The 26,443-nt window shown below is 37.1% G+C and overlaps 1 protein-coding gene across 3 annotated transcripts in view; it reads left to right on the forward strand.

Moving 5' to 3' along the window:
* slc17a9b (solute carrier family 17 member 9b) overlaps positions 1-23,427 on the forward strand; it is a 31,324-nt gene extending 7,897 nt beyond the window's left edge. The window contains exons 3-13 of one of the 3 annotated variants that reach the window (XM_052031240.1): positions 2,448-2,587; positions 7,305-7,404; positions 9,456-9,586; positions 9,706-9,802; positions 13,937-14,033; positions 15,184-15,271; positions 16,363-16,397; positions 16,495-16,610; positions 16,939-16,994; positions 17,998-18,027; positions 21,934-23,427. In XM_052031240.1, coding sequence (XP_051887200.1) covers positions 2,448-2,587; positions 7,305-7,404; positions 9,456-9,586; positions 9,706-9,802; positions 13,937-14,033; positions 15,184-15,271; positions 16,363-16,397; positions 16,495-16,610; positions 16,939-16,994; positions 17,998-18,027; positions 21,934-22,076 — 1,033 coding nt within the window. In that variant the 3' untranslated portion in view covers positions 22,077-23,427. The remainder of the gene's footprint in view (positions 1-2,447; positions 2,588-7,304; positions 7,405-9,455; positions 9,587-9,705; positions 9,803-13,936; positions 14,034-15,183; positions 15,272-16,362; positions 16,398-16,494; positions 16,611-16,938; positions 16,995-17,997; positions 18,028-21,933) is intronic. The other 2 variants (XM_052031241.1, XM_052031242.1) reach the window with 2 other exon arrangements.
* Positions 23,428-26,443: the final 3,016 nt, after the last annotated feature.

Below are 26,443 nucleotides of genomic sequence, written 5' to 3' on the forward strand. Positions count from 1 at the left end.
GATATGGTGGAGAGAGAATGAGCGGGAAGCTTAATTAAATGATCAAAAAGTACATATCAGGAAATTAATTTGTTTTAATTATGTGTTTTTATAACTTTATGGATGTATTCAGTGCCCATTTAATTAGTTTTATAGCTTTCTCTCTCTCTTATATACATATATATATATATATATATATATATATATATAGATGGAGGGAGAATTGCATAGAACTTATATAAATATAAAAATAAAAGTAAAATAAAAGTAAAAAGATATAAAAAGTATAAAAATAGAAGAACTTATATATAAGTTCTATGCGATTCTCCCTCCATCACAGAATGCGTACCTCCCAAGCACCAGTGAAATCTTTTCTAATGATTATGCCGCCATGTATATGGACATGTAGAAACAACTAGCGCCAAACAATAAAAATGTATTTATTTTGATCAGTTGGTTGCAGAATTGGTTCTTTAAGAAGTTCATCATCTTCATTGTTTGAAAAATTTTATTTTGATGCTGCATTTAACTGGCTCTTAAAGAACTTGCATTGTACAGCATTTCTCACAACCTCAAAAGCCAATTTTACCAGGTGAATAGTGCAAAAAGGTCCAAGCCTTATTGAAGAAATGCAAGATTTCCACTGAGTCTAGGGCCATACCCACTCAAAGTGGAGAAGGAGCTGACAGGATGGGCAAGTTGGCACTGAGAATATTGATCCCTTGCATTAGGAAACCCTGAGCAAACAGCAAAAGGATCACAAACCACCAACTTGCCCATTCTGTCGGCTACTTACTATCTCCATCTGAGGTAGAGACTGCAGGTTCCACATTGGCCCCATCAGTTACCTCAGAATCCACAGAAATGGAATAGAAGCAAGTTGTCCTCATCCCTGAGAAACTGCCAAAGAAGAGGAGGACAGGCCAGTCCTCCATTTAACACCTTTGTTGAAACACAAATTTCCAACAGTCCACCATTTCTCTGTAGTGCATCGAAGTGAAAGCCACCTGAGGTGGCTTTGTGTTCCAAGTGTTTGCTACTCAGTTTTAATCCACACTCCTTTGTTCCAGGATTTAACTTTCCTTTGAGGCAGCAAAGTTATTAAGACTGAATTTGATGATCTTCCGTTTTGTGGATTATGCAAAGACATTAGATCTACAGAATAAGATGAGCATTTCAACTAAAAAATGTACTTAAATGAGTCGGAACAGCTATTTTCCAGGAATTTTTTTTTTGCTGAAATTAATATTTTCAGTGTTTGTGTAGTTTGCCAAATCAACACTTTTGTTTGTTTTGACATAGAATATAATGTTTCTTTTTATGCTTACCTAGACTACCAGTTTTTATTGTGAAACTACATCAGTATATTCTTTCCTAACTTGGTTGTATAAACTACCTGCAGAAATAAAGAGGTATTGATGATGTAAAAAATGAGTAACTAAATCCCAAAATATGGTAGTGTAGAAGCAGATGGTCATTCAGGTAGGTGGGGGAGGGAGGTGGACGGGGAAGATTGCATTGCAGGAGTAAGAGATATAGATCTGAATGGAAATCCAAATGCTGCAATTCTTCCCATTTTTGCAAGATGAGAAGATTGAACTGAACTTTAAATTTACTGCATTAAGGCTTGCCCTTGAATTTCAATTTACAAATTAAAACATTGTATTTAGGCAACAGTTTATATGCTGTATAGCTGAAATAGCACAGTGTACTCATGTTCTGTGCTTGTTATGATATTTTTCATATGACATATTTTGTACAGCATCACTATGAGATTAGTTTTAATTCCCACTGGCAGAATGGAAATCCGGTTAAAAGGATGCACTCTCCTTATAGATCCAGTATAGTTTTCATTCTCCTGTTTTCAGTCGAATGAAGTCTGTTGAAACTTCTGTGGCTGGTCATTCTTAAATAATAATCTACCTGAGTGAAACTTTTCAAAGGTGATGTAACACTGCTGTTCTTCTGCTATTGCATTGTATTTGGTGTTGCAGGGGTTAATTTATAGCTGGTGGAGTGGGGGTGGGGTGGAGAAGAAAACAGATCATTTTCATTTACCTCCAAGGAATGGACCATTTGAATGTTAGCTTCAGTCATTTGGATAAAAGTTTAGGATTGGTGCCGTTTTTGTAAGGAAAAACAAATTAGCCCTGAATTACGAGTTCTTGATCTACCTTTGATCTTTAGTAATAGTAATAAATGTACCATGTTCTGATTTTAATTCAGATTTGCTTCATTTTCTTACATCTATGAGAAAGAACTTGAACTATACAGCCCACTGTTGTAATGTCACTGTTGTAATATGTTACATATAATTATAACCCCTTTTACAATGTATTGCATAAATAAGTGCATAAGGGTGAAGAGGACCAATTAGAATGCAACTTATTTTTTCAGTGAAAATCTGATATTTAAACGCATACAACAGGTGAATTTGTACTCAAAATTATCCATTTCTTTTTAAACAGATTGGGTGGAGACAAAATACTTATGCTTTCAACTTGTGCCTGGGGATCAGTAATCATCTTAACTCCACTCGTCGTGCACAGGAGCTCTGCGCCGATTGTTCTTTTGACAGCATCCAGATTCCTTATGGGCTTGTTACAGGGTGAGTTACAACAATGGTGGGAAAGGGAAAGGAGGTGTCTTTCTTTATGTCTCAGAGCTTGTGGTTGGAGCAACAAACGATTGTTGTTACTCTCTGTAAAACTACCCCAGCAACTTTTGTCTTCTACAGGTCTTGAGGTTAAAAATAAAAATGCGTGAGTTGGTCTCATTGATTCTCTGTTCCTTCATACATTAGACTGTTGTGAAGTTTATATAGATTTGGATTAGGATTTTATGTACTCTTCTTACTCTAAATAAACATTGAAAGTGCTCAGCCTTATGGAATGATGTGAGTTTGAGTTTCTAATCGCAAAGTAGGCCAAAATTGTTGCTAGGCATCCCCCTGGATCCTGAAAAATTAATTATTTAAGTGTTTCATTCCTTCCATTTTGTGATGAAGTGTTCCATAGTTTCAAATAGTTTATAATATTTCATCTTCTTAGTCACACCTGTATGTTCAGTCTCTGATTTACTGGTTGTAAAAAGGTTAAGTAACATCACTGCGTTTTTACTTCTTGATTTGCGGTCTTGATTTGCTGAGAATTTTTCAGCCAGGTTGATGGTATCATTTTGTTGGGTATTGTTGATCCCCAGTAAGCAGTGCCTGGTTGCAAATCACTGTGGAAAGCAGCAAAGCAGCAAATCAGCCTCCTGTCTTAACCTTTTCTATGTGAGTTCCTTGAGGTCAGCCATGAGTGCCATTCCTTTGCACTGATCACTAAATCTGGTCATTTTATTTCAAGCACATTGGAATGGATTACTGCTTGGATTCCTTTCCCAAACTTCAAATTTTATGTAATCATCAATGGACATACAATGTCACCACAAATTAGAAGTGTTGCCAAATCCTTAGTTGCTGCTTTTTCATCATAAAACCTTTAAAATCTTTTCTCTTCATATACCCAACCATGCAAAAGAGGAGCTTCAAAGAACGTTTTCAAAACAATATTGGAAAGTGTAGAAGTGGCAGTGCGATTCTTGGGATCCTGTCACTAGTAGTTCAGAGGAAGGAGCTGCAATGCTTGGATGAGATGTATAAATTGGATTGGTGGCAAAGTCTGAGTAGAATGGATAGATGGGAACAAGCTTGAAACATCCAAAGTTCCAGAGATATGGGATAAATAAAATAGCACACTAGGAATAAGCAAAGGAAGATGCTTTCACAGTCCAGAATACCAAAAGAAAAAAATATATTCCTCATAATTCCTTACAACACAGAAGGAGGCCATTCAGTCCACTTGAGTCCGTGCTGGCTCTCAGAGCAAACCCTTCAGTCCCATTGCCCCACTACCTTCCCTGAAACGTCTTCTTTCTCATGTTCTCATCAGCACTCTTGATGCTTCTGCCACCTATCTACACAAGGAATAATTTACAGCAGTCAGTTATCTTACCAACCAGCATGTCTTTGGGATGTGGGTGGAAACTGGGGCACCTGGAGGAAACCCACACAGTCACAGGAAGAACACAAACATTTTGCACAAACAACTCCCGAGGTCAGTATTGAACCTTAGGGTACAGAAGACGGTATAGGACATAATAATTAAATACCTTCCTAAAAACTAGGCAGCATTAATGAAAAACAGAGATAAAATCATATTGTCAATCAAGCAATGTATAGAATTTTAGCAACAAAACCTGGGAAATAATTAGAGATGAGGAAATGGATAAACTATAATTTCTAGAAATCCCAAAAATTCAATCACAACACCATGCTGCCTCTGTTTTTGAACAGTGGCAGATCTTTTTCTTCAGCAGTCCATCAAAAGCCAACCTCAGGTAATTATCACTTGTGGTATGAAACTACACTTCTTAACATCAAACCTGAGTTTGCCTTCTACCAAGGCACTGTTAGTGTTTTGCTCGTGAAGAATCCTCTAATTTTAATTAAGCTCCCGTAAACAACACGTTATGCATTTAAAAATCATAAGTAAATAAAATACTGATATCAATAAGGATTATTTTCATTTAATTTTATCTCTATATGAGTGTTACAGTTACTTCAGTGTTAAACAACACTCTTGCTACAGTGCCTTATCATGTATGGTAAGAAGGGAAGGAGTTGGTAATATGGCCACAGTAAAATGAGACACTTGTGGAAAAAATGTCAATGGTGATGTTGTAATAAGTAGTAAAAGAGTAAGGTTTGGCGATTAAACGTGATTAGATCTACCCAAAGCTCTTGTTGGACAAGGGAAATGTTTGCTAGGTGATAGAGGATCCTAGAAGTTGTAATCTTAATATATTGAATTGATTTTGTGTGACAGCACTTTTATAAAGTGCAATCAGGTTTATTCAAAGCCTTTGGCAAAAACATGCTAGTTCTAGAGCAATAAATTACGACTAGATACAATGTTGCCAGTTTCAGTTGGAAAGCCCCATTCATATTCTTCTCATGTTACATCGGGTAAGGCAAACTGCCAGCATTTGTCCCTCGGAAGTATCAAGTTCATTTGTATGTCCTAATCCCTTGCTTATTTCAAACTAATTTTGCTTGCACGCTTAAATGCTTTTCTTGTGTTTGCCTTCCTTTCCATCCTTTATCATATCACAAAAGTATTAGGTGCACATTGTTATTCCTACAGTTTAGGAGTTGATCATGGTTTGTGGAATGTCTATAAATTGTGTGTGCTCTCAATTAATTAACTACTCCATTTATCTTCAACTGACCTTGGGTAAACTTAGCTTGCTTGACCTCTCAACTTAACTCTTTCCTTACCCAGTTCATTCTGCAAGCATGATTCCGAGCTCCCAGTTGCTTATCATTTGAATCCTTCATCTAACTCCCACTCTGACCTCTCTGTCCTCAGCCTCATACACTGTTTCAGTGAAGCTTGAGGAACAAACCCAACCAGGCAATTGCAGCTTTCTAGACAACATCTGAGTTTAACAGTTTCAGATAATCAGCATTCTTATTTCAAATTTCCAGCACACACCACACTCCTCTGTTATTTTAGATAATTATTCTGCATTTACATCTTATCCAGACAGACCTTTTATTAGCAAACAACACCTTCTATTATCGCGGTGTGTCATTTAATCTCTGCTGGCTTTCTGCCTTTCACAGGCTTTCCCTTTTGTTCTCTCCTCTCCTTCTGACTTTATCTGCATTTTAAAATTTCCCTTTTTTTTTGCTATTCTAGTGCTGATGTAAGGTAGTTAATATGAAACATTAACTCTATTTCTTATTTTCTTATATAGAAACAGAAGTAGAGGTAGGCCTTCTGGCCCTATGAGTCTGCTTTGCCATTCATCAAGATATTGACTTATCTTAATACCCAGTGCCGTTTTCCTATCTTATCCCCGTAACCCTTGATTCCCTTAATATTCAGAAATGTTTCAATATATGTTTTGAATGAACTCAAGTGACTGAGTCTTCACAGCCATCCAGGGTAGAGAATTCCAGAGATTTATCGCACTTTGACTGAAGAATTTTTTCCTCAGTTCAGTCCTAAATGACCTATCGCTTATTCTCCAACTATGGCTCCTGTTCTAATTCTTCAGCCAGGGGAAACATCCTCCCTGCATTGAACTTGACAAGAACTGTCGGAACTTAGTAAGTTTCAATGAGATCTCCTCTCCTTTATTTTTGCTGATTACTTATTTTTCTCTCCACAGTTGCCTAACCTTCCTCATATTTCCAACATCCACTCTTTTTATTTCATATTTTCAGTATCCACATTAATTTGCTGTTGCACCCATATTTTACAACTGAGGATAGTATCCTTTGTAGTATGGCTGATATTAGCAGGGGGTTCTATTAGTTGCAGATTGCCGCATTGAAAAGCTTGAAAGTATCAGTAACTGTGTGAAGTAAAGGATTTTTTTTTCAAATACTATGCACTGGAGCTTTGGTTATTATGTGTAAATGGACTATTTAATATGATAAACAGCTGAAAACAAGACAGTAACTGTTTGGAAATTGCACCAACAAATAATTAGGTTTCATAACTTAAATATTTTGGTCTATTTAAAAGTGAAGTCTATTGAAGGGAATTTTTAAACTGAATATAAACTTATTTTTAACTTACATTATCCTACGGTCCAGTAATATAATGCAAGAAGCATTCTTCTACTGAGTAAATGGAGAATTGCTTTTGCATTTATTTATTTGTTATTATTAAAAAAAGATCAGCATTTGTCATTATTCTGCAAAACAGTGGTTAGTATTGTACCAATTTCCTCCTTGCTTTTGGTTCCATTTTCATTGTGCAATTTAAAATCCTTCTTGTCATGCCCCTTCCATACTTCAGAACCCAACTTTTAGCTGCGGTACAGTAATGATGTGAATTAACACCAAATCGGTCATTTATTTACTTTCAATATGCACATTCATAAAATAAGATTCTGTTTGAATGTTGATAGTGGAAAAAGGGCAGAATTATGGAAGTTCAAAAGGACAAATAGATTATGACCTGGTGTGTATTTTGCTGGTGGATATTAACAGCAAGATTGTAGTTTGTCACAAAACTGACAAATCTCAATTGCAGAAAGAGCTCATTTTACAGGATAAGCACATTAGTCTTTATGGGTGCAGTGCTTCACAGTATTCCTTCTTGTCAAAATACCACTATTTGACATTTTGGACCACAAAACTTATAAACATTTGAAATATTTTAATCCTGAGAGCAATTTTTACTCCTTCAACAATGACAATTGTCCTCAAGGTAAATAAACTTACAATGGATGATAACATCTCTCTTTTTCTGTGGGGATTCTAGGTGTATTTTATCCATCCCTAACAAGTTTATTCTCCAATAAAGTGCGAGAAAGTGATCGAGCGTTTACCTCCAGCACTGTCTGCACAGGTGCTCAAGTTGGGTAAGTTGTACCTTAGAGACAGATTGCAAGAGGTTGGGACCAAGAGAAAAATGCCCAGTTTTACTAATGGATAACAATACTATGTGTATTACCAGTAACTGAGAATTCAAGTCATAAACTTACCACTGCATGTATTTTAAACATTTGCAGGCTTGAAATTACTGTGGCTCTTATTTGTGGAAAGAGCATTATTGCATTTTTTTTAGTTTGAGCGATGCTGACATTGTTGGATGGGCCAACCTTTATCGTCCATTCCCAATTGCCTATTGAACTGAATATTTTGTTTGGCCATTTCTGTTAATGATTTTGTTGTATGTGGAAATAAATATGTTTCTTAGTAGATCTACCAAGATAATGAATAAAGTAACACAAGTGAATTCCCATTACCAACAGTAACTTTTGTTGCTGATGCAATTCTGTGATATTCTGTCTTAGTCTGTACAACTTTTAATTGGCAAACTTGAAGTTGTGTCCTTAATTGTTCTTTTACATTTGCATTAAACTTATTATTTTTAAGATGTGGCCCAGGAAGGTTACACTTGATATGTATTGAATATCGTTCAGAGTATTCATGCTGGCTAAAAGTTTTAGAATTGCCTGGTTTTTACCTTGGTTTGGCACATCACAGCACACGACCTACATGTACTCTGATGCTTTAGCCATGCAATAAGAATGGCTCTGGTGGAAAAAGTAAATGTTATGCAGCATTTAGTCTGATAGTAAAGGAGGGAATGTCATTGTAGTACCTAATTGGTGTTATATCTGGCACTGGATTAATAGTGGGCCAGGGTTTAATTGATTGACATGGACATCATTAGGGAAGCAATCAAGCTACACATCCAATAATAGATTCCTGTCAGATTCTGTTTACTTTTGTACATGAGCCTTTATTTGGTGTTGTGGATTTTAATTTCTTCCTTCCTTTCTCCTTACTTTGGAATAAAGCTATTTACTAATTTGAAGAAAAGGGCATGCATTTGAAGGTTCTGTTTTGGTAAAATGCATTCAGAATAAATATTTGTCGGGATAATTGTAAATTGGCTTGTTCTTTTATGAAACAGTGCCAAGGGATCCTTTATATTTATTTAATAGAATGCACAGGGCCCCTGAGTTTGATGTCTTATTCCAAAGATGTCACCTCTGACAGTGTGGCATGGTCTCAGTACTGCACCATGAGTAGCAGCCAAGACCACTCACTGAAGCTATTCAATGCAGAGGTGGAGTAAGGCTATAAGGAGGTATCTTACTGACCCAGACACTTTCCCTCATAACATGTAGATTTGACTATTCCTATGCTGTTCTAATTGGCCTCTCGCCTTCCTATAAACAAACATCCAAAAACTGTCTCCTCCTTCCAAGTTTCACATTTGCATTCGCTGACCTATGCCAAATGTTAAAATTCATTGTCTTCTTTAAATCAATTCATAGGTTTGTCTCCCCCTCCCCCTCCCTCTCATTCTCCCTCTCCCTCTCCATATTTTTGTAACTTCCTTAAACCCTGAAAACTTCTGAGAATTCTTGGTCATACCCCATATCCTTCACCTCACCACAGTTATATAGGCCTTTACCTATTGAGTTCCTTGGCTCCAAACTTCTCAATCAATCTTTCCTTCTTTGAAAAAAGTCCTTAGGTTTTACCAATTTAATTAAGCTCGTAGTCTTAATCTTTTTTAGTCTTTTTAAATTTTCTTAGTCCTGATTTCTCCTTTAGTTCAATGACATTTTTCATTCATTCATGGTCCTGTAATGTTTTAGTACCCTAAAGGCACTATACAAATTCAAGTCATAGTTATTTTCAGTATAACAGTGAGCTGCATGAAAACAATATTTTGCATTGAAATGTAAGAATTGCTGCTGCTCAATTGGAAAAACATTCCATGAAAATAACATAATCTTGGTAATTATTTACAAAGCATCACTGCCTTAGTTGCTGCATTGTATGGTCCATTTAATAGGATGCAGTACTCTGACAAGAGATGTGATCTTTGAATATGATATGTGATTGATTACCAATGTAATCTAATGACTCTGAAACATTTTTATTTCTATAGAACGTTATTAATCGGAGCTGTAGGATCCGTTTTATTGCACAGATATGGCTGGGAGAGTGTTTTCTACTTCTCTGGTCTCCCCTCCATATTGTGGGCCTATTGCATGTGGAAATATTTCCTTAAAGGAGAAGGTGAGTATACATTAATTATGATTGCTGTCTTTCAATTTTTCTCTTCAGTGAGATTTACTATTCCTTTATGCAATTATATTTATATTTTTATGACACTGGTAACAATTTATGTCATATAGACCAGATAATATCTTTGGAAAGTTTGGGCAACAGTCTAGTGAATTCAAAGAACAATAAAGTTCCATGGAGAAAATTGTTTAGAAGCGCTCCTGTCTGGTAAGTGACTGCAGTATTCTTTCTAGAGGTTTAAGAAAGAAAGAGAGAGAATGTAATGTTGCTCCTTTCATTGCTTGAGAACACCAGGAGTTCTCTCCTGCTCTTCAAGTAGTGCCATGTATTCTTTAATGTCCTTCTAACAGACTGGATGATGTTAAAAGTCATGGTTCAATTTCTCTTCTGCAAAAGAACACTTCAGCAGAGGGCACTCCCTCACTTCTTCACTGAAGAATCAACCTGGATTGTGTGCTCTTGCCTTGGGGTGGGGCTTGAACGCAAACTTAAATGTAGCCTACACATATGACTTGTGCAACAAGTTATTTGTAAGGATTGGTATGTTCACTGCCTGCAGGACTTTCGTTAAATTCCGGCAGCAAGATGTATTACCTACAGAAAGTATTTGTGACACATTACTTTTCCTGCTTTGAAGTGACAAGACTGAGGTGGGAAGCACTCCAAAAGTGAGTGTTATTGCTACTTTTATTTTAATAACTTGGTAATGCGACATAAGGTCTAAACTTAGTATGTGGTGAAATATAGATTATAGCAAAATCAACCTCTGTACTTGGTATTTGACAACTAACGATATTTTGATTAAATTTTAAATTTGGGAGGCATTATGCAAATTATTAAAATTCTGTCTTGAACATTATATTTTTAAAGTTTCCAGCCTAGGACTTCCTCATTTGTTATTACTGCTCAGAGTGTATATTTACTGGAATTCTTTTGATTCTTCATATAATGTTTTTCTTTTCCACTTTCTTTTGTTTTGTAGTTTTGGAATTGTTATAGGAAAAGTTGGTGCAGTGACAAAGGTGGCTCTGTTGTCAAGAAAAATATTTTAATTGGTTTTAGAGTGCATAGAGACTATTGGAATGGATTGCTTGCCTTGAGATATTTTTAGACATGAAAGTAACTGTTTATGAAAAGGAAAATGACATAATGCAGATGGGTAATCTTCTACCATGTGTCACAAGTTTTTTTTAAACAAGTACATCATGGCAGAGTGCAAAGCACACAAGAAAATTCTGAAATAAAATTAGAAAACGAAGGAATTAGCTAGCCAGTCGGGCAGCATCTATGGAAAGATAAACAGAGTTAACATTTCAGGTCAATGATCTAGGGACAAGTCTAGTAGCTTGAAATGGTGCTCCACCAATTCACATCTCAGGGGAATAATTAGAAAAAGCATTAAATCTAACCATTACCAAGCAGCATGGATTGTGAAAGATGAATTACAAAAACTCTAGATTGAAACTCCAGTATGAAATGTTTTATTGACAATGTTAACTTAATTCTTATTTTGTTTGTAAGGAGCACCATTGTGGGAGATGGGCTTACCAGCGCTGTGGATACATGAGTATTGGCTGCTAGTTGCATGTGCTGTGCACAACTGGCTTTATTGATTTCAAGTGAATTGAATGTGTGGGAGTACAGTGGGTGACCTGTACTCATCCACATGTTTCTCAATGGTGACCAAAAGTGAACTTCTCCCGCTGAGTGTACATATTGATTGGTTGTCATGTATGAATTCTAAATTGAATTTTGGAGCAATTGGGTGATACCTAGGTGCTGTATTATACTATAGATGGTGTACTATGGATACTATCTTCATTCCTTCCCCAGCTCCTCTCCTTCTAACCCAGGCTATCAATCCATCTAGTTGTTTGCCCAGTAGCTTCCTTCCCAAGTTTTTGATAAGTTGCTTGTGAATGCACTGGCTTCATTTCCGGAAGAAGAAGTGCCTTGGGTCCGTCAAGCTTTGATCTTGCATAATTACAGCCCCAATCTGTCACAGGCAAACACCACATCCAAATAGTTTCCTCACAAAAGCCTCCGTGTAAATACAGGCAATCCCTGGGTTACAAACACCCTTCATACAGACACCAGTACATGAGCTCCCATAATATTTTTAAATTCTAAAGTCCAATCTATGTACATATACATTTGTTCCTACGACGGCAGAACTGGTTTCCTTTCTATCTCCACTTTCAGTATTTGTTCTTGCTTAGTAATCTTTTTGATACCACTCATAGCAATATTGTGGAGGTGTGGATATCATAGTGAGTGATTTTTCTCTGTGTATTTTCTAACTAATGGACAAATTCAACTTATGGATGTCTGTAACAACAGAAGCCATTTGTTACTTGGGGATGGCCTGTATTCCCTAATTAGTTAAGATGTTCCAGTAAATTTTGAGGATACAGATCCTCCCCAGCTTATGAACGCCTGACTTGCATACATACGAACGAGCGTTTGGGAGACCAGCGGGATGGATTTGCCGGCTGCTGTGAGGCAGCAGGCATCTTTTGCTGTGTGGGAACACGGTTCTGACTTGTGAACTGTTTGGATTATGAACAGTTCACATGAACGGAACCCTGTCGTGACCTGGGGAGGGCCTGTATCTATCCATTTAACTTGTAAATGTTTCATTCCCTGGTGAGTTAGCCTCCACAGATAATTAGCCAGGTAACAGAAATCCATTTTACAATCTTGCAATGTTTCTCAACCAGATACTTATCCATCTTATTTCAGTGTTCATCAACAAAAGAACTGGTAATCCCTTCCACTTACAGTGGCATGCAAAAGTTTGGGCACCCCTGGTCAAAATTTCTGTTACTGTGAATAGCTAAGCAAGTAAAAGATGACCTGATTTCCAAAAGGCATGAAGTTAAAGATGACAAATTTCTTTCATATTTTAAGCAAGATTACTTTTTCATTTCCACACAAGCCCAAAGCGTGATCAATCCACCCCCGTGCTTAACAGTTGGAGAGGTGTTCTTTTCATGAAATTCTGCACCCTTTTTTCTCCAAACATACCTTTGCTCATTGCGGACAAAAAGTTCTATTTTAGCTTCATCAGTCCACAGGACTTCTTTCCAAAATGCATCAGGCTTGTTTAGATGTTCCTTTGCAAACTTCTGATGCTGAATTTTGTGGTGAGGATGCAGGAAAGTTTGGAGAAAAAGGGGTGCAGAATTTCATGAAAAGAACACCTCTCCAACTGTTAAGTACGGGGGTGAATCGATCATGCTTTGGGCTTGTGTTGCAGCCAATGGTATGGGGAACATTTCACTGGTAGAGGGAAGAATGAATTCAATTAAATACCAGCAAATTCTGGAAGCAAACATCACACTGTCTGTAAAAAAGCTGAAGGTGAAAAGAGGATGGTTTCTACAACAGGAGAACGATCCTAAACACACCTCAAAATCCATAATGGATTTACCTCAAGAGGCACAAGTGGAAGATTTTGCCATGGCCCTCACAGTCCCCTGACCTAAAAATCATCGAAAATCTGTGGACAGACCTCAAAAGAGCAGTGCATGCAAGACGGCCCAAGAATCTCACAGGACTAGAAGCCTTTTGCAAGGAAGAATGGGCGAAAATCCCCCAAACAAGAATTGAAAGACTCTTAGCTGGCTACAGAAAGTGTTTACATGCTGTGATACTTGCCAAAGGGGGTGTTACTAATTACTGACCATGCAGGGTGCCCAAACTTTTGCTTCGGGTCCTTTTCCTTTTTTGTTATTTTGAAACTGTAAAGGGTGGAAATAAAAAAGTAATTTTGCTTAAAATATTAAAGAAATGTGTCACCTTTAACTTTATGCCTTTTGGAAATCAGGTCATCTTTTACTCACTTAGCTATTCACAGTAACAGAAATTTTGACCAGGGGTGCCCAAACTTTTGCATGCCACTGTATCTAGAACATTGAATCGGTGTTTTTTTACCCAGTCCCTGAGAGCACTTGTTTACATTATGCTTATGACTTGCAGTTCTCTATCTATGACACAAATAGTCTCTCTACTTTGTCAAATCTTTAATGACTTCAATCATGACTCTTCCCCCAATTGGAACAAGTACCACAAATTTTGAACAGAAGTCTTTGACTTTTTTTTTCTCTGTCATGGGAGGAAAATCATTCTTTCCTTACCAGGACTCACCCACAATGCCCTGTTGTGACCACTTTATCTGGAGAGATTCCTTAATATTCTTTTTAATGAGGGCTTTTCTACACAGTATCAGTTATCTAAACATTCTTGGCTTCTTCCATTTCATTGCTCCTAGTTTTCTTTATTTGTACTAATTGGTCTACAACATGTAATTCTTTTGATATTTGTTTTCTTCTTTAACAGGGCTGTCATTGTAGCCCATGTTTGCATGGGTGGCACTTTTTTCTGCCTTTTGTCATGGATGCCAACCTTCTTCCACGATTTATTTCCTGAGTCTAAGGTATGTTGCCTCTACCCTGTGAATCTTAATCTAGTTTACTTAATTAATGTTTATGTTAGCAAAATCTTTTCAGAACTTCTGTGTTTCCATCTGGCAACAAATGATGTTCTCACTAAAAGTTAGTTCTTCGAGATGCAATTTTGAATGAGTATCCAAGCAAAATCAAATATAGTGCTTCTATTCATTGATATGTGCCAACTCTAAATCCAAGGCATGGTGATGTGATTCCAATCTAGATCATGACATCAAAAGGAAGCGGTCACTAGAGCCTTGGCAATTGCCCTACAGAGAGGATAAAACTCTGTGGGTTGCTCTTGAACATTGGTTTAGTGCAGTTATAGGACCAAAACCAATGATTTACCTCAGTTGGAGAATATTGTATAGTTCATAGGAAATGATGGTGAAACCAAGAGCAAAATAGAAAGGCAACAATTAATACAGACTTGTGCACTATCTAATATGCTCACTAATTTAAGTAAAAGTATTAATCTTTCGAGAGAGGCACAAGAGACTGAAGATGCTGGAATCTGGAGCAATAAACAATCTGCTGGAGGAACTCAGTGGGTCGAGCAGCATCTGTGGGAGGATTGGAATCAATGTCGTTTGGGTTATTGGATATTAAAAGAAAGTGATCAGCCATGATTTTACCAAATAATGGAATAAGCACGAGGGACCAAACGGCCTACTCTCGCTTCTAGCTCTTATAAACTTCCCTGTGTGATACATGGCATTAGGTGCATCCTTTGTACATAAGTGTGCAAACATTACTTGTAAGGTACATTAAATTTGCGATGTGCATCGCCAGTGGTCGAGGCTTCCAGCAGCGGAAAAATTACCCCTGACCGTGCAGTAGAGATTTTCAGCTACCAGACTCTGAATTGAGAATACTTTTGGAATTCATCAGATTTTTTTTGATCCTGACATGAACATTAATTTTATATAGTCTTTCTTCCACTTCTTTTATAATTGATAAAGAGAATATGTTATAATAAACAATTGAGCTGCTGACAAAATTGGAGATTTTATTTTGACCAATATCCTGGATGTTCAGATATCATACTGAAGGCTCCAACTAAGCTTCGTGAGTTTCATTCGAAGAGGAATGGAAGAATTTTCTTGCTAAGAGCTGTCTTTCTCTTCTGTCTTTTAGGGTTGGGTTTTCAATGTGGTCCCATGGGCTGTTGCCATTCCTTTTTCCTTGTTTGGTGGCTTGCTGACTGATCATCTGATCAGACTTGGTGAGAAACTAGTTTACATTGACTTATCATACTATATAAGACAACGAAGTGTAAAACAAAACCATCGTCTTCGATTGAAAATATTGGAGGATCATATTTATAGGTTTGCATGGAAGATTAGAATTGTAAAATATGATCTTCCAATCTTGATATAAAAGTAATCAGTGGTCCTAATTTTAAATTAAGGGATTTAAATCCAAAGCTTCCTGATAGGAACTGCTACTTTGCAAAATCATTGAGTAAAGTGTCTTTGGAAGCAGAGATTACCTGTATAGAGCTGTGATTATAAATTACAGTAGTTTAAAATAATTTATCTTCCTCCTGGAGTAAAGTTTCCCAGCATACAAAACTAGTATTCTCACATCCCAAATCTGAATCTGAATTTGCTAGCGATCCTTTCACTCTGATCTCTAGCCACACTCCTAACCCGCTCAGACACAGCACCTCAGGCTGTGCACAATATCGCCAGTAAAAATTTAATTTGGACCATTGCAGACAATGTACACTTCTCTTTAGTTCCTGAAACATCTCAAGCCATTTGACAAGAGGGAGCAATTAGACACAAAACAAGGATTACAAAATGCCACTTCTGTTGTGTTTTGAAAATTCTCATTGTGTCTCAAATTATTAATGATGCATTTTAACAAACTGTTAACATTTAAAAATTACCCTAAAATACTAATTTCAAAAACAGAATTTGATAAGCAAGTGCCTTACTTATTATTCTAATAAACAGCTCTGATTCATTCCAATTTACCTTGAAAAGATGATAAAATGGTGGTCTATAAATCATTTTGTAGCTTCCTTAATTAACTACGTTTGCAAATGTTGGAATTGATTATGGCAAAGTTTTTGTTTCTGAAGTGCTTTGAGTCATTGGGAGTACAAATCACTGAATAAAAATACAAGCCTGCAAATACAAAAAATCTGATGTGGAAAACCAAAAGACAACCCAATTTATAATTTATTCCTCTGTTAAAGTTAGCTAAACAAGTACTTCGGACGAACAAAACATTCATACAGGTGAGAAACCTGTACAATAATTTGTCAATACTGATGATTTAATATTTCCTTTTATTTATATTTTTCAGGGTTTGACACCGCTAAGGTGCGTAAGTTAATGCAGGTATGATGACTGAAAACCCTTATGTAAAGCATTTTGCAAAGATTTCAGCTGCATAAGAGAATAGAAGTAAAAGCAATATATATTTCTTTTCGCATAGGTGATTGCCATGGGATTATCCAGTATCTTTACCAAATTATTGAGTTACTCAGGCAACTATTATCAAGCCTTAATATTTCTGTCTGCTAGTTTAGGACTTCAGACTTTCAGTCACAGGTAAGCTGAGATTAAATTTGCAGGTCTTGAGTCATCTGTTACAGCTTATAACCAGTTTTTGTAAAGCACTTTAAAACTTCTAAAAACGTAATACAGTTGTGCATAAACATACTATGGTATCTTTTGTATATCAAATTGTACTCACAGAGGGGTTAAAATCTTAAATTATCCTTCTAAGTTTGAAATGCTGGCTAAATCATCTATAAAATTCCATTTAAGGTCTATCAAGTTGTATTTATCTGATCTGTTTTAGTGTTGCACAGAACTAATATTTACTCCAGATAAAAATGAATGTGTAAAACATTAAAAAATTACTTTGTTTTAATAGTGGTGTTTCTGTAAATGTTCAAGATTTGGCACCGTCATGCGCAGGCTCACTATTTGGTAAGTAGTGAGTAGAACTACGTTTACACAGGTAAAAGAAACCCCTTATTATGCCATAGGTTGGCTAAAGTACAAGAGTTAACATACAACTGTTATCAACAAATGATAAGGTACCTAAGCTTGACAGCTTGAGTTGCCAGTGGAGTGGCAGAGGTGGGTACAATTACGACATTTAAAAGGTATATGGACAGGTACATGGATAGGAAAGGTTTAGACAGATATAGGCCAAATGCAGGCAAATGGGTCTAACTCAGGCAACTTGATCGGCATGGATGAATTGGCTGAAGGGCCTGTCTCTGTGCTCTATATCTATGATTATGGTGAGGCTGCTCCCTCAGCCAACATTGTAAGAGGATTGCTTTGTTTGTCTTGAACACCTGCCATGGTTCCAGACTGTGAACTTGTGCAGGAAATGGTGGGTGAGAGTTTGCATTCAGCCACACTGACACAAAATGTACTGCATCACTTTGTTCAGACCCAACACATGAATCCGACTGCCTGCAAATGGTAGTGGAATCTCTCAGGACAACAACATCCATTCATATAACACCTTTTAATGTTGCAGAAACATCACCTGGCCATTCGCAGGAGTGTTATCAAACAAAAATAAAAGGCATTTAACATCCTTCTGTCTCTACCAGTTGGATTTGGTTCTGGATTTTTGCCTACTGTTGGCTCCAAAACTCCACGTGTCCGGCTTGGACCTTTCCATAATCTTACACTTCTGTATAATGTAAAATCTTTCCACATCCAAATGGTTGTAGTACCTGATGTGAAATTGTTTTTAAAAAAGCAGCTTCTATCCCAATCTCCACCATGTACCAGAAATTATGGCACAGTGAACTTTTACTAACATTGGGATTTCCTGATATTTGCCTTCCTCCTGAATGAGCAAAATGATTGTAAAGTAGTTAGCTACTTAGTGAACCATTGTTAATTCCAGTCCTTGAGAAGTAAATTTAATGTTTGTGAATTTTTACTTTTTTGTTTTCCATTTACTTAGGTATTATGAATACTGGTGGAGCCTTGTTTGGTTAGTATGAATTTTTATTTCACAGTTGGCTTGGCACAGTAGGTTTCACATGCACACAATGTTTATATTTCAGAACAGAAAAATACCTGATAAGTACATAACAAAAATATATTCAGATAAGAGCTGTATTATGTATTATCTTGATTCACCTATCATTATGGTTTTGGAATTTGAACTCTCAGCAGACAAGTACAGTTTTGTGCTTTCTCTGATTAGTTAGAATCCACAGTGCTGCAAGTGGAATTCAGACCAGTTTTGCAGGTGGCACAGTTTCTATCCCACATAAAGTTCCAGTCTCATTTACTCCCATCCTGCCTCTACATCGGTCTGTGTCATGTGTGCTTTCATCCAGCTTTTTATAAGTGACAGTGGTACTGAAGGACTTCAAGGTTCACAACATCACTGCTTTATGGACTTAAAACAAAATGCCTCCTAGATGCTATATTTTATTCCCCATCATATGCATGACTCCTTTTTCTAGGCTCATCCAGAAGTAGTCACCGTGGCCTCGATTTATTTTTGCATTTTTTTCAGCACTATGCAATTGAAATATGCTTTGGTTAGAGTAAAATGCAATAAAGACCATTTCTGAGATGTATTGTGCTGCTCTGGAAATTCTACCTAATACCTTCCACTGTAAGTTGTAGTCTGATGGGATTTCAGTATCAGCCATGTGTCATGTAATATATTTTTCTCATGAAATATTTAACCGTTACTGGAGTGACTTTTGGAAGTATTCAGCAGGTCAAGTGATAGTTGAGAGAGAAAAACACAATTAATGTTTCAAGTGGAGTTCTGATGAATTGTCATTGACTTGAAACATTAACACAGATTCTCTCTCCACATATGAAGGAGGGTCCTGACCCTAAATGTTGACCGTCTGCTTTTCTCCATGGATGCTGCCTGGCCTGCTGAGTTCCTCCAGCATCATCGTGTTTTTCATCTCTCTCCACATATGTTAGCTGGCCTACTGAGTATTTCCAGCATTCCCAGTATTTATTTTACACAAATCCTTTCTCAGTTTTGGAGGGAATCTTAAGCAATGGCTAAATTTGCAATATTTGGAGAATTACACTCTGTAAGCATATATAATAGTCCCAAGTTATTGGGTGCCCTGTTCTGTGGCCTTCAGAATGTGCGTTCTGTGTATTCACGTATATAGAGATTAGCAGTTACATAGCAATATTTGGAAATTGCAGACAAGTGTGACTTCCTGGTAAGTTTAACATTTCTTAATGTTAGGAAAATTCCCTGGCATTTGCATAAGTTGGAGACACAATGTAAAACAAAATACCATTGGGAGATTTGATCAGGTCCAGTGGATCAATCCAAAACAATGTTTCAGAGTACTTAGTTTTACTTATCCATATGAAGTTAGTTTAGTGGTTAGCGCAACACTATTACAGCACCAGCAACCCAGGTTCAATTCCTGCCGCTGTCTGAGGAGTTTGTATGTTCTCCCTGTGTCTGCGTGGGTTTCCTCCAGGTGCTCCGGTTTCCTCCCACATTCCAAAGACGTACGGGTTAGGAAGTTGTGGGCATGCTGTGTTGTCACCGGAAGTATGTCGACACTTGCCGGCTGCCCCAGAACACACTACACAAAAGATGCATTTCACTGTGTATTTTGATGTAACTAACAAAGAAATCTTATCTTAAGTTAACACACGTTAGTATTAAACCAATAGTTATTAATACTTGTAGTTATTAACAAATTTCACCCTATATTACCCATTTTCAATGTTGGGCCAAGACTATGCATGCCAGTGATGGTTACCACTGATACAGTACACTAGATTGAAAGAGTTAATATATACTGCACAGAAAGTGTGTTTAGGGTCCTGGGTGATAGGAAAGGAAGAGTACCTCACCTGTGTGGCATGGTCAGGTACTTTGGGAAGGACTGGGACATTGATGCTAATTGAGGAGTAGACTAGGGTGACCCAAAATGTCAACTGTCCATTTCCCTCCACAGATGCTGCCTGACCTGCCGAGTTCATCTAGCTGCTTATTTGTTTCTCCAGATTCCAGTGTCTGCAGTCTCTTGTGTCCTCAACCTAAGTAAGGGCAATTAGTGTGGTATGAAGGTAGAGTTCCCTTGAGTGGACCAGATACACAGACTAAGGGATAGGCCAATGGATGAACAGTAGGAGATATTTAAGCAGCTAGTTCATATTGCTCAGCAGAAATGTATCCCAATTAGAAAGAGGAATTCCATGGGAAAGAGAAACCATCTGTGGTTAACAAAGGAGGTCAAGGCCTGTGATAGACCACAGGACTGGGATTTTTTTTCAGGAACTGGCACGAAGAGACTAAAAACCTAATATGGAGGGAGAAAATTGGTTATGAGAGAAAACTTGGAAGTAATATCAAAACAAGTTGAATGAGCTTCTACAGTTTTCTCCAAAACTCACTGAGTTCCAGGATAACATCAGTGTATTGGAAAATTGCAAATGTGACTTCCTTGTTCATGAAAGGAGGGAGACAAAATGTGAGAAACTATAGGCCAGTTAGCTAACCATCTATTGTTGGCAACATGCTGGAGTCTGTGCTCAAGACAGAAATAGCAAGTCATTTAGAAAAGCATGGTGTAATCAAACCAAGTCATTGTGGTTTTATGAAAAGTAAATCATGTTTGATAAAGAGTTCTTCAACGGTATAACAAGCAGAGTTGATATAGAGGAACCTGTTTGATGTAGTGCTCTTGGATTTCCGGAATGTATTTAACAAGGTGCCACATAAAAAGATAATGAACAAGATAAGTGCTTATGGTATTGGGGAAGTGTTTTAGCATGGATCAAAGAGTAAAAGACAAAGAGTCAGCATAAATGGGACAGGAAGCATGTAACTGGTGAAACGCCTTGATTGGTTCTTGACTCTCAATGATTTACTATTTATATTAATGATCTAGAGGAGCAGATAGAAGGTAAGGTATCAGAGTTTGGCAATGACAAAATTAGCGGGAGAACATGCTACAATGAAAATATTGTGATCTTGCATCAGGATATAAATAGGTTAAGTGAGTGGAAAGTATGAGGCTATGCACTTTAGTAGGACGAATCAAAAGGCTATTATCTTAATGGAAACAGATTGCTGAGGAGTGAAGTACAGAAGTATTCTTGTGCATTAATCACATAAAGTTATAGCAAATAGTTAGGAAAGCAATTGGCATATTGGGCTTTATTTTGAGAATCAGGGATCTATTATGACAACTATACAGGGCATTAGTGAGGCCACACCTGAGTACTACACACATTTTGGTCACTCTATTTAAGGAAGGATATTCTACCATTGAAGGCAGTACAGAAGAGATTTATTAGGCAAATTCTTGGGATGAGAACCTTGTCCTACGACAAGTGGCTAAAGAAGTTGGATCAGTATTCTTTGTTTAGAAGAATGAGGCATGATCTTATTGAAGCGTAGAAGATTCCAAGGGGGGAGCATGACAGGATAGATGTTGAAATGTTTTCACTTGTGGAAGAGTCTTGAATGAGGGGACATAGTTATACGGCGGCAATTATTTAAAACTGAGATGCATAGGAATTTCTTCTCGCAGTGTTGTATTTCTGGAATTTTCTACCATGGAGGGTTGTGGAGGCTTGGTCACTGGAGATATTAAAGAAGAGGTGGATAATTTTTTTGAATGATCAGTGAATTGAGGGCTGTGGGAAACTGTCAAGAGAAGGAGATGAGCCCTGGGATAGATCAGCTGTGATCACATTGAATGACGAGGCAGTCTTGAGAGGCTTCTATTTTCTTCTAGTGTTGACAATGAATTTTGCATCAATGCATCATCCCATTGATGCAAAGTTTAGAGAACAAACAGTTAAAAAGTCTTGTATTAAGTAGGGCTACTTGGCGTGCTTCCACAGACCTAAGGAGTGTTAATTTTACTTTCCTTCATTGCAGGGGTTGCCTTTGTGTACCTCGCAGGTTACATCATAGAGACGTCAGGATCCTGGCCGTCTGTTTTCAATTTAATCAGTATCATGAATACTTTTGGCCTTTCTGTCTTTCTATTCTTTGGTCAAGCAACACGGGTAGACATTTAAGCAATGATTTCAGATGAAATTGAATCCTAAAGTAATTCACAAGTAACCTTCAAGGGAACAAGGCAAGAAAGTGCTTTTAAGATGTTAATTTTCTAATTATTGTTTACCAGAAACAAGGACCAGTTAATTTTATCATTGTTATCTATTGTTTATGAAGAATTTGCTGCTGAAATGCAACTTTGACAGAAAAGAGCAGTACTTTGTGTGCACACAGATGTTTATGCTTTTTTAGTGATTTTGTTTTGTTGGACATTTTTTTACATGAATATTTATCTGAATGTAAAAATATGAATGTATGACAAAAATAAAATGACTTGTCCGTATGACAAGATACATATGTTTTCTTAAAGGGAAAAGGAGGATTCCAACTTTTAGGGAATCGAGGTTCAGTTCAGAAAGAAGGTAGATGGTCTAACCTTTGCCCTTTCATTTTATCAGCTGTTTCATCATTGACCAAAGACTTGCAGTGGGCACCTTTTTTTCCAGTTAGCATATTTAATCTAATATTAGTAACTTGTGTTAGAACAAGAGTTGTTAGTTACTAGGCAGATGTATATTTTAACATTCCATTTTCTCTAATAATAGCAGCACAGTTGTCATTTCATTGTTTATCTTTTTATCTTGGTTGTTAGTTTCACAGCTCAGACCAAATTTCTAAACACAATGTCCAAAGTCTAATTATGTAGTTTATTTTCATTAAAGGCCTCTACATTGCTGCATATTTTTATGCAATGTATTACATGTCTGTATAAAAGTTGAATAGTTCTGATGTTAAGAATGACTGGCTTAAACTAAGCTGCATTCAATTATTCAGCCAAATTTTTACTGGCCTTTGCATGTGGTGTGTTATTACTGTCAGCTTATTATTGCAGTGAAATCCAATTTATTTATTATTTTTGTGCTAGATGAGTGGTGCATCATTGTACAAATGGAATGTGTACATCAGTTTTGTGACTTGCAATACTTTCAAAAGATGTCCAACTTCTTGGACTTATTTTGCCATACATCATCTTTAGCTTTTACATTGTGAGCAACAATTCAATCATTGAGACGTTCAATTTAAATATCATTAAAGCACTTATTGAATTACTGCATAAAATTTAATTAGTTTAAATCAGCAAAACTTGTATTCATAAATTCTTCTATATTCAGAATCTGAAATATTTAATATTTACATAAATATATTATTCAACTTTAAGTTTCATTGCAATTATAAGATGCTTAAATATTGATGCTTACTTTCTAAATCATGAGGTATGCAGAATTAAAAAACTCCCTTTGAGCTGAGTTGAAAACTTTGAATCATGCTTATTTTATAAATTATGGCAATAAAGTTTGTAATATAAATATTTTTGGTGTGTTCAACGTTCTCATTCCATTGAAGTGTATATTAAAATTTACAAGTGTTGACAATTTGTAACTGATCCTTTGTTTCATTCAGAAGGGCTATCTATTATTTGTAGATGTGGAATATGTTTTACATTTGAAATCTAATGATGAAATAAATATTTAAAATCTCGGTAATACTAAAATGCAACAAAAATATCATCTTAAAATCAAGGGAAAGTATGTAATATCCCATTATAAACCACTTCTTAAAGAGTGAGTGGAGTCAACCACTCACCTAGAAACATTGCACAGATAGTAAGTCCACCCTTGTCCGTGTCATCACCAGCTGTATGAGAATGCTGGGGTATTTGCTGATTGTCACAGAGATATCAAGCCTGCAGAAACAAATTTCAGGACATCAAATATACAATAATGCTGCTGTCATATTTAATGTAACACACCAAATAAGGATTGAGTTTACTTTTTGTCTTAAAGCTTTTTATTTTTGAAAACTTATGCTACCCTGTTCCATTTTTATTTCTATTCAAAACGCAATCTTTAATTCTTATTAAACGAAGGAATCCCCATTTGATTTCTTAATATCCTTCCTGAAACGGGGAGGACACAGGTATCCAATTGTAGCTCATGAATATTTTGACTAAATTCAACATTTCCTTGAGTTTATATTGCAATGGCTTGTATCCATTTACCCTCTTTATCTTTTCAACCTGACCCCGAATCTTTAAAAAAATCCTCGTAGCGGATCTCTTTGATCTCCTTGTTCAGTTTGAATTTAACTTTCTTCTTTCATTTACTTTTCCCAAAATCTACATCTCAGTTCTCTGCTCCTAACACCTATATGCAAGCAGAGATTCACGGCTGATACTGAATTGCAACTTCGCTCACAATTTGCAGTACTTCCTAATGCAAACAATTCTTGGTATCAAAGAGATTAAGACCAGAGGTGTCTAAGTACTGCTGGGAGTCTGAAATAATTGTTATGAAAGGGCAGCATTAGTCTGGAGGATTTTCATCTCATTCATCTCAATGTTAGGCAAGCACTTAAAGTATTGCAACTACCCTGGGATCATTGAGGGCGACAACAAGGTGAATCTAGTTGTTATCTTCATCTCCATCCTTCTGCATGATTTGGCTGAGGGACAGCATATCGGTGACAGAGAGGGCACCCAGAATGAGGCAATCGCTGCACTAGTATATAACTACAGAAGTTATTGGATCATAGGTTGGAAAAATGTGATGAATTTGTTTGTGATAGCATGATTGAATTAAGAGGGAGCAGTACCTAGAAGGGGAATAGCAAATAAATGATACTGGAAATGGATGAAATGGTCAAAAAGAGCAATACATTGAAGATAACATAATATATAATCACTGTTACATGGGTTTTTATTCATGATTAGAACAGGTGATGTAGTGTTACACTACTGGACTAGCAATGCAAGGTGTTAGACTTGGACTGGAGTCTTCCACTTCCCTGTATAGAACCATAGAAAAACTACAGCACAGAAAACAGGCCATTCGGCCCTTCTAGTCTGTGCCAAAACATTATTCGGCTAGTCCCATTTACCTGCTCCCAGCCCATACCCCTCCAGACCTCTCTCATCCATGTATCTATCCAATTTACTCTTAAAACTTAAGAGCGAGCCTGCATTTGCCACATCAGATGGCAGCCCATTCCACACTCCCACCACTCTTTGAGTGAAGAAGTTCCCTCTAATGTTCCCCCTAAACCTTTCCCCTTTCACCCTAAAGCCATGTCCTCTCGTACTTATCTCTCCTAATCTAGGTGGAAAGAGCCTACTTGCATTAACCCTGTCTATGCCCCTCATCATTTTATAAACCTCTATCATATCTCCCCTCATTCTTCTCTGCTCCAAGGAATAAAGTCCTAACATGCTCAATCTTTCCTTATAACTCAACTCCTGAAGACCCGGCAACATTCTTGTAAATCTTACTGACATCCTTCCTGTAGTTTGGCGACCAGAACTGCACACAATATTCTAAATTTGGTCTCACCAATGACTTATATTTGTTTACAATGTTTACAACGGGCTGGTAACGGAAATTTGCGCTTATGGAAATTCACAAATAACTATCAGAAATCTGAGATACAGAATAAAAATTCACTCTCAGAAAATTTATGTGAAAAGACAGATAGATAAATAAATAAATAAATAAATGTTTTGAGCTTGCATTCTGTGACGCATGGACCTGTACTAATTATGCAGAAATCTCGATGAGGATAATTTTTTAAATGACAACAAACCAGAATTTGTTACTCTGTAGTGAAATGCCTTTATTCGATGTTAAGAGATCGCAGTAATCTTAATGTAATGGCTGAGAGTAGGACACCCCTTCTTGCTACAAACAAACCCCTGGGTCATACTCATGACTATTAAGATGGTAAATTTGCCAACAATCCCACGAGGAACTACTTCTTGTGAAGAAGCAACTCGCCCTCTTCCTGACTGCAACCTGTGTTACAGTGGGCCACCTGCCCATGTCATCTGAGAAGTGACTAGATCTTCCTAGTGCAGCCCTTGTCCTGACTGCCTGCTGACATCTGGTGAATGACCAGTTCACCCCTCCTGTCAGTAATATCACTCTGGCTGAGAGTTCCCACTTTTAATGTAAATCCCCACTGCCACGACTAATGGAGGATTCCCTTGACTCTAATGCCATTTTCACATTTCCCCTCCTTGCTGGCCTGAGCAAACATTACTTCAACTCTCTTCCCCTTCCCTACACAGTGGTGTAGCGGTTAGCGTAACACTTTTACAATGCTAGTGACTCGGGTTCGATTCTGGCCACTGTCTGTAAGGAGTTTATATATTCTCCCTGTCTCTGTGTGGGTTTCCTCCGGGTGCTCTGGTTTCTTCCCATGTTCCAAAGACATACAGGTTAGGAAGTTGTGGGCATGCTATGTCGGCGCCGGAAGCGTGGCGACACTTGTGGGCTGCCCCCAGAACACTCTACGCAAAAAGATGCATTTCACTGTGTGTTTCGATGTACATGTG

The sequence above is a fragment of the Pristis pectinata genome, chromosome 16 (genome assembly GCF_009764475.1).
Source record: "Pristis pectinata isolate sPriPec2 chromosome 16, sPriPec2.1.pri, whole genome shotgun sequence".
Lineage (NCBI taxonomy): Eukaryota > Metazoa > Chordata > Chondrichthyes > Rhinopristiformes > Pristidae > Pristis > Pristis pectinata.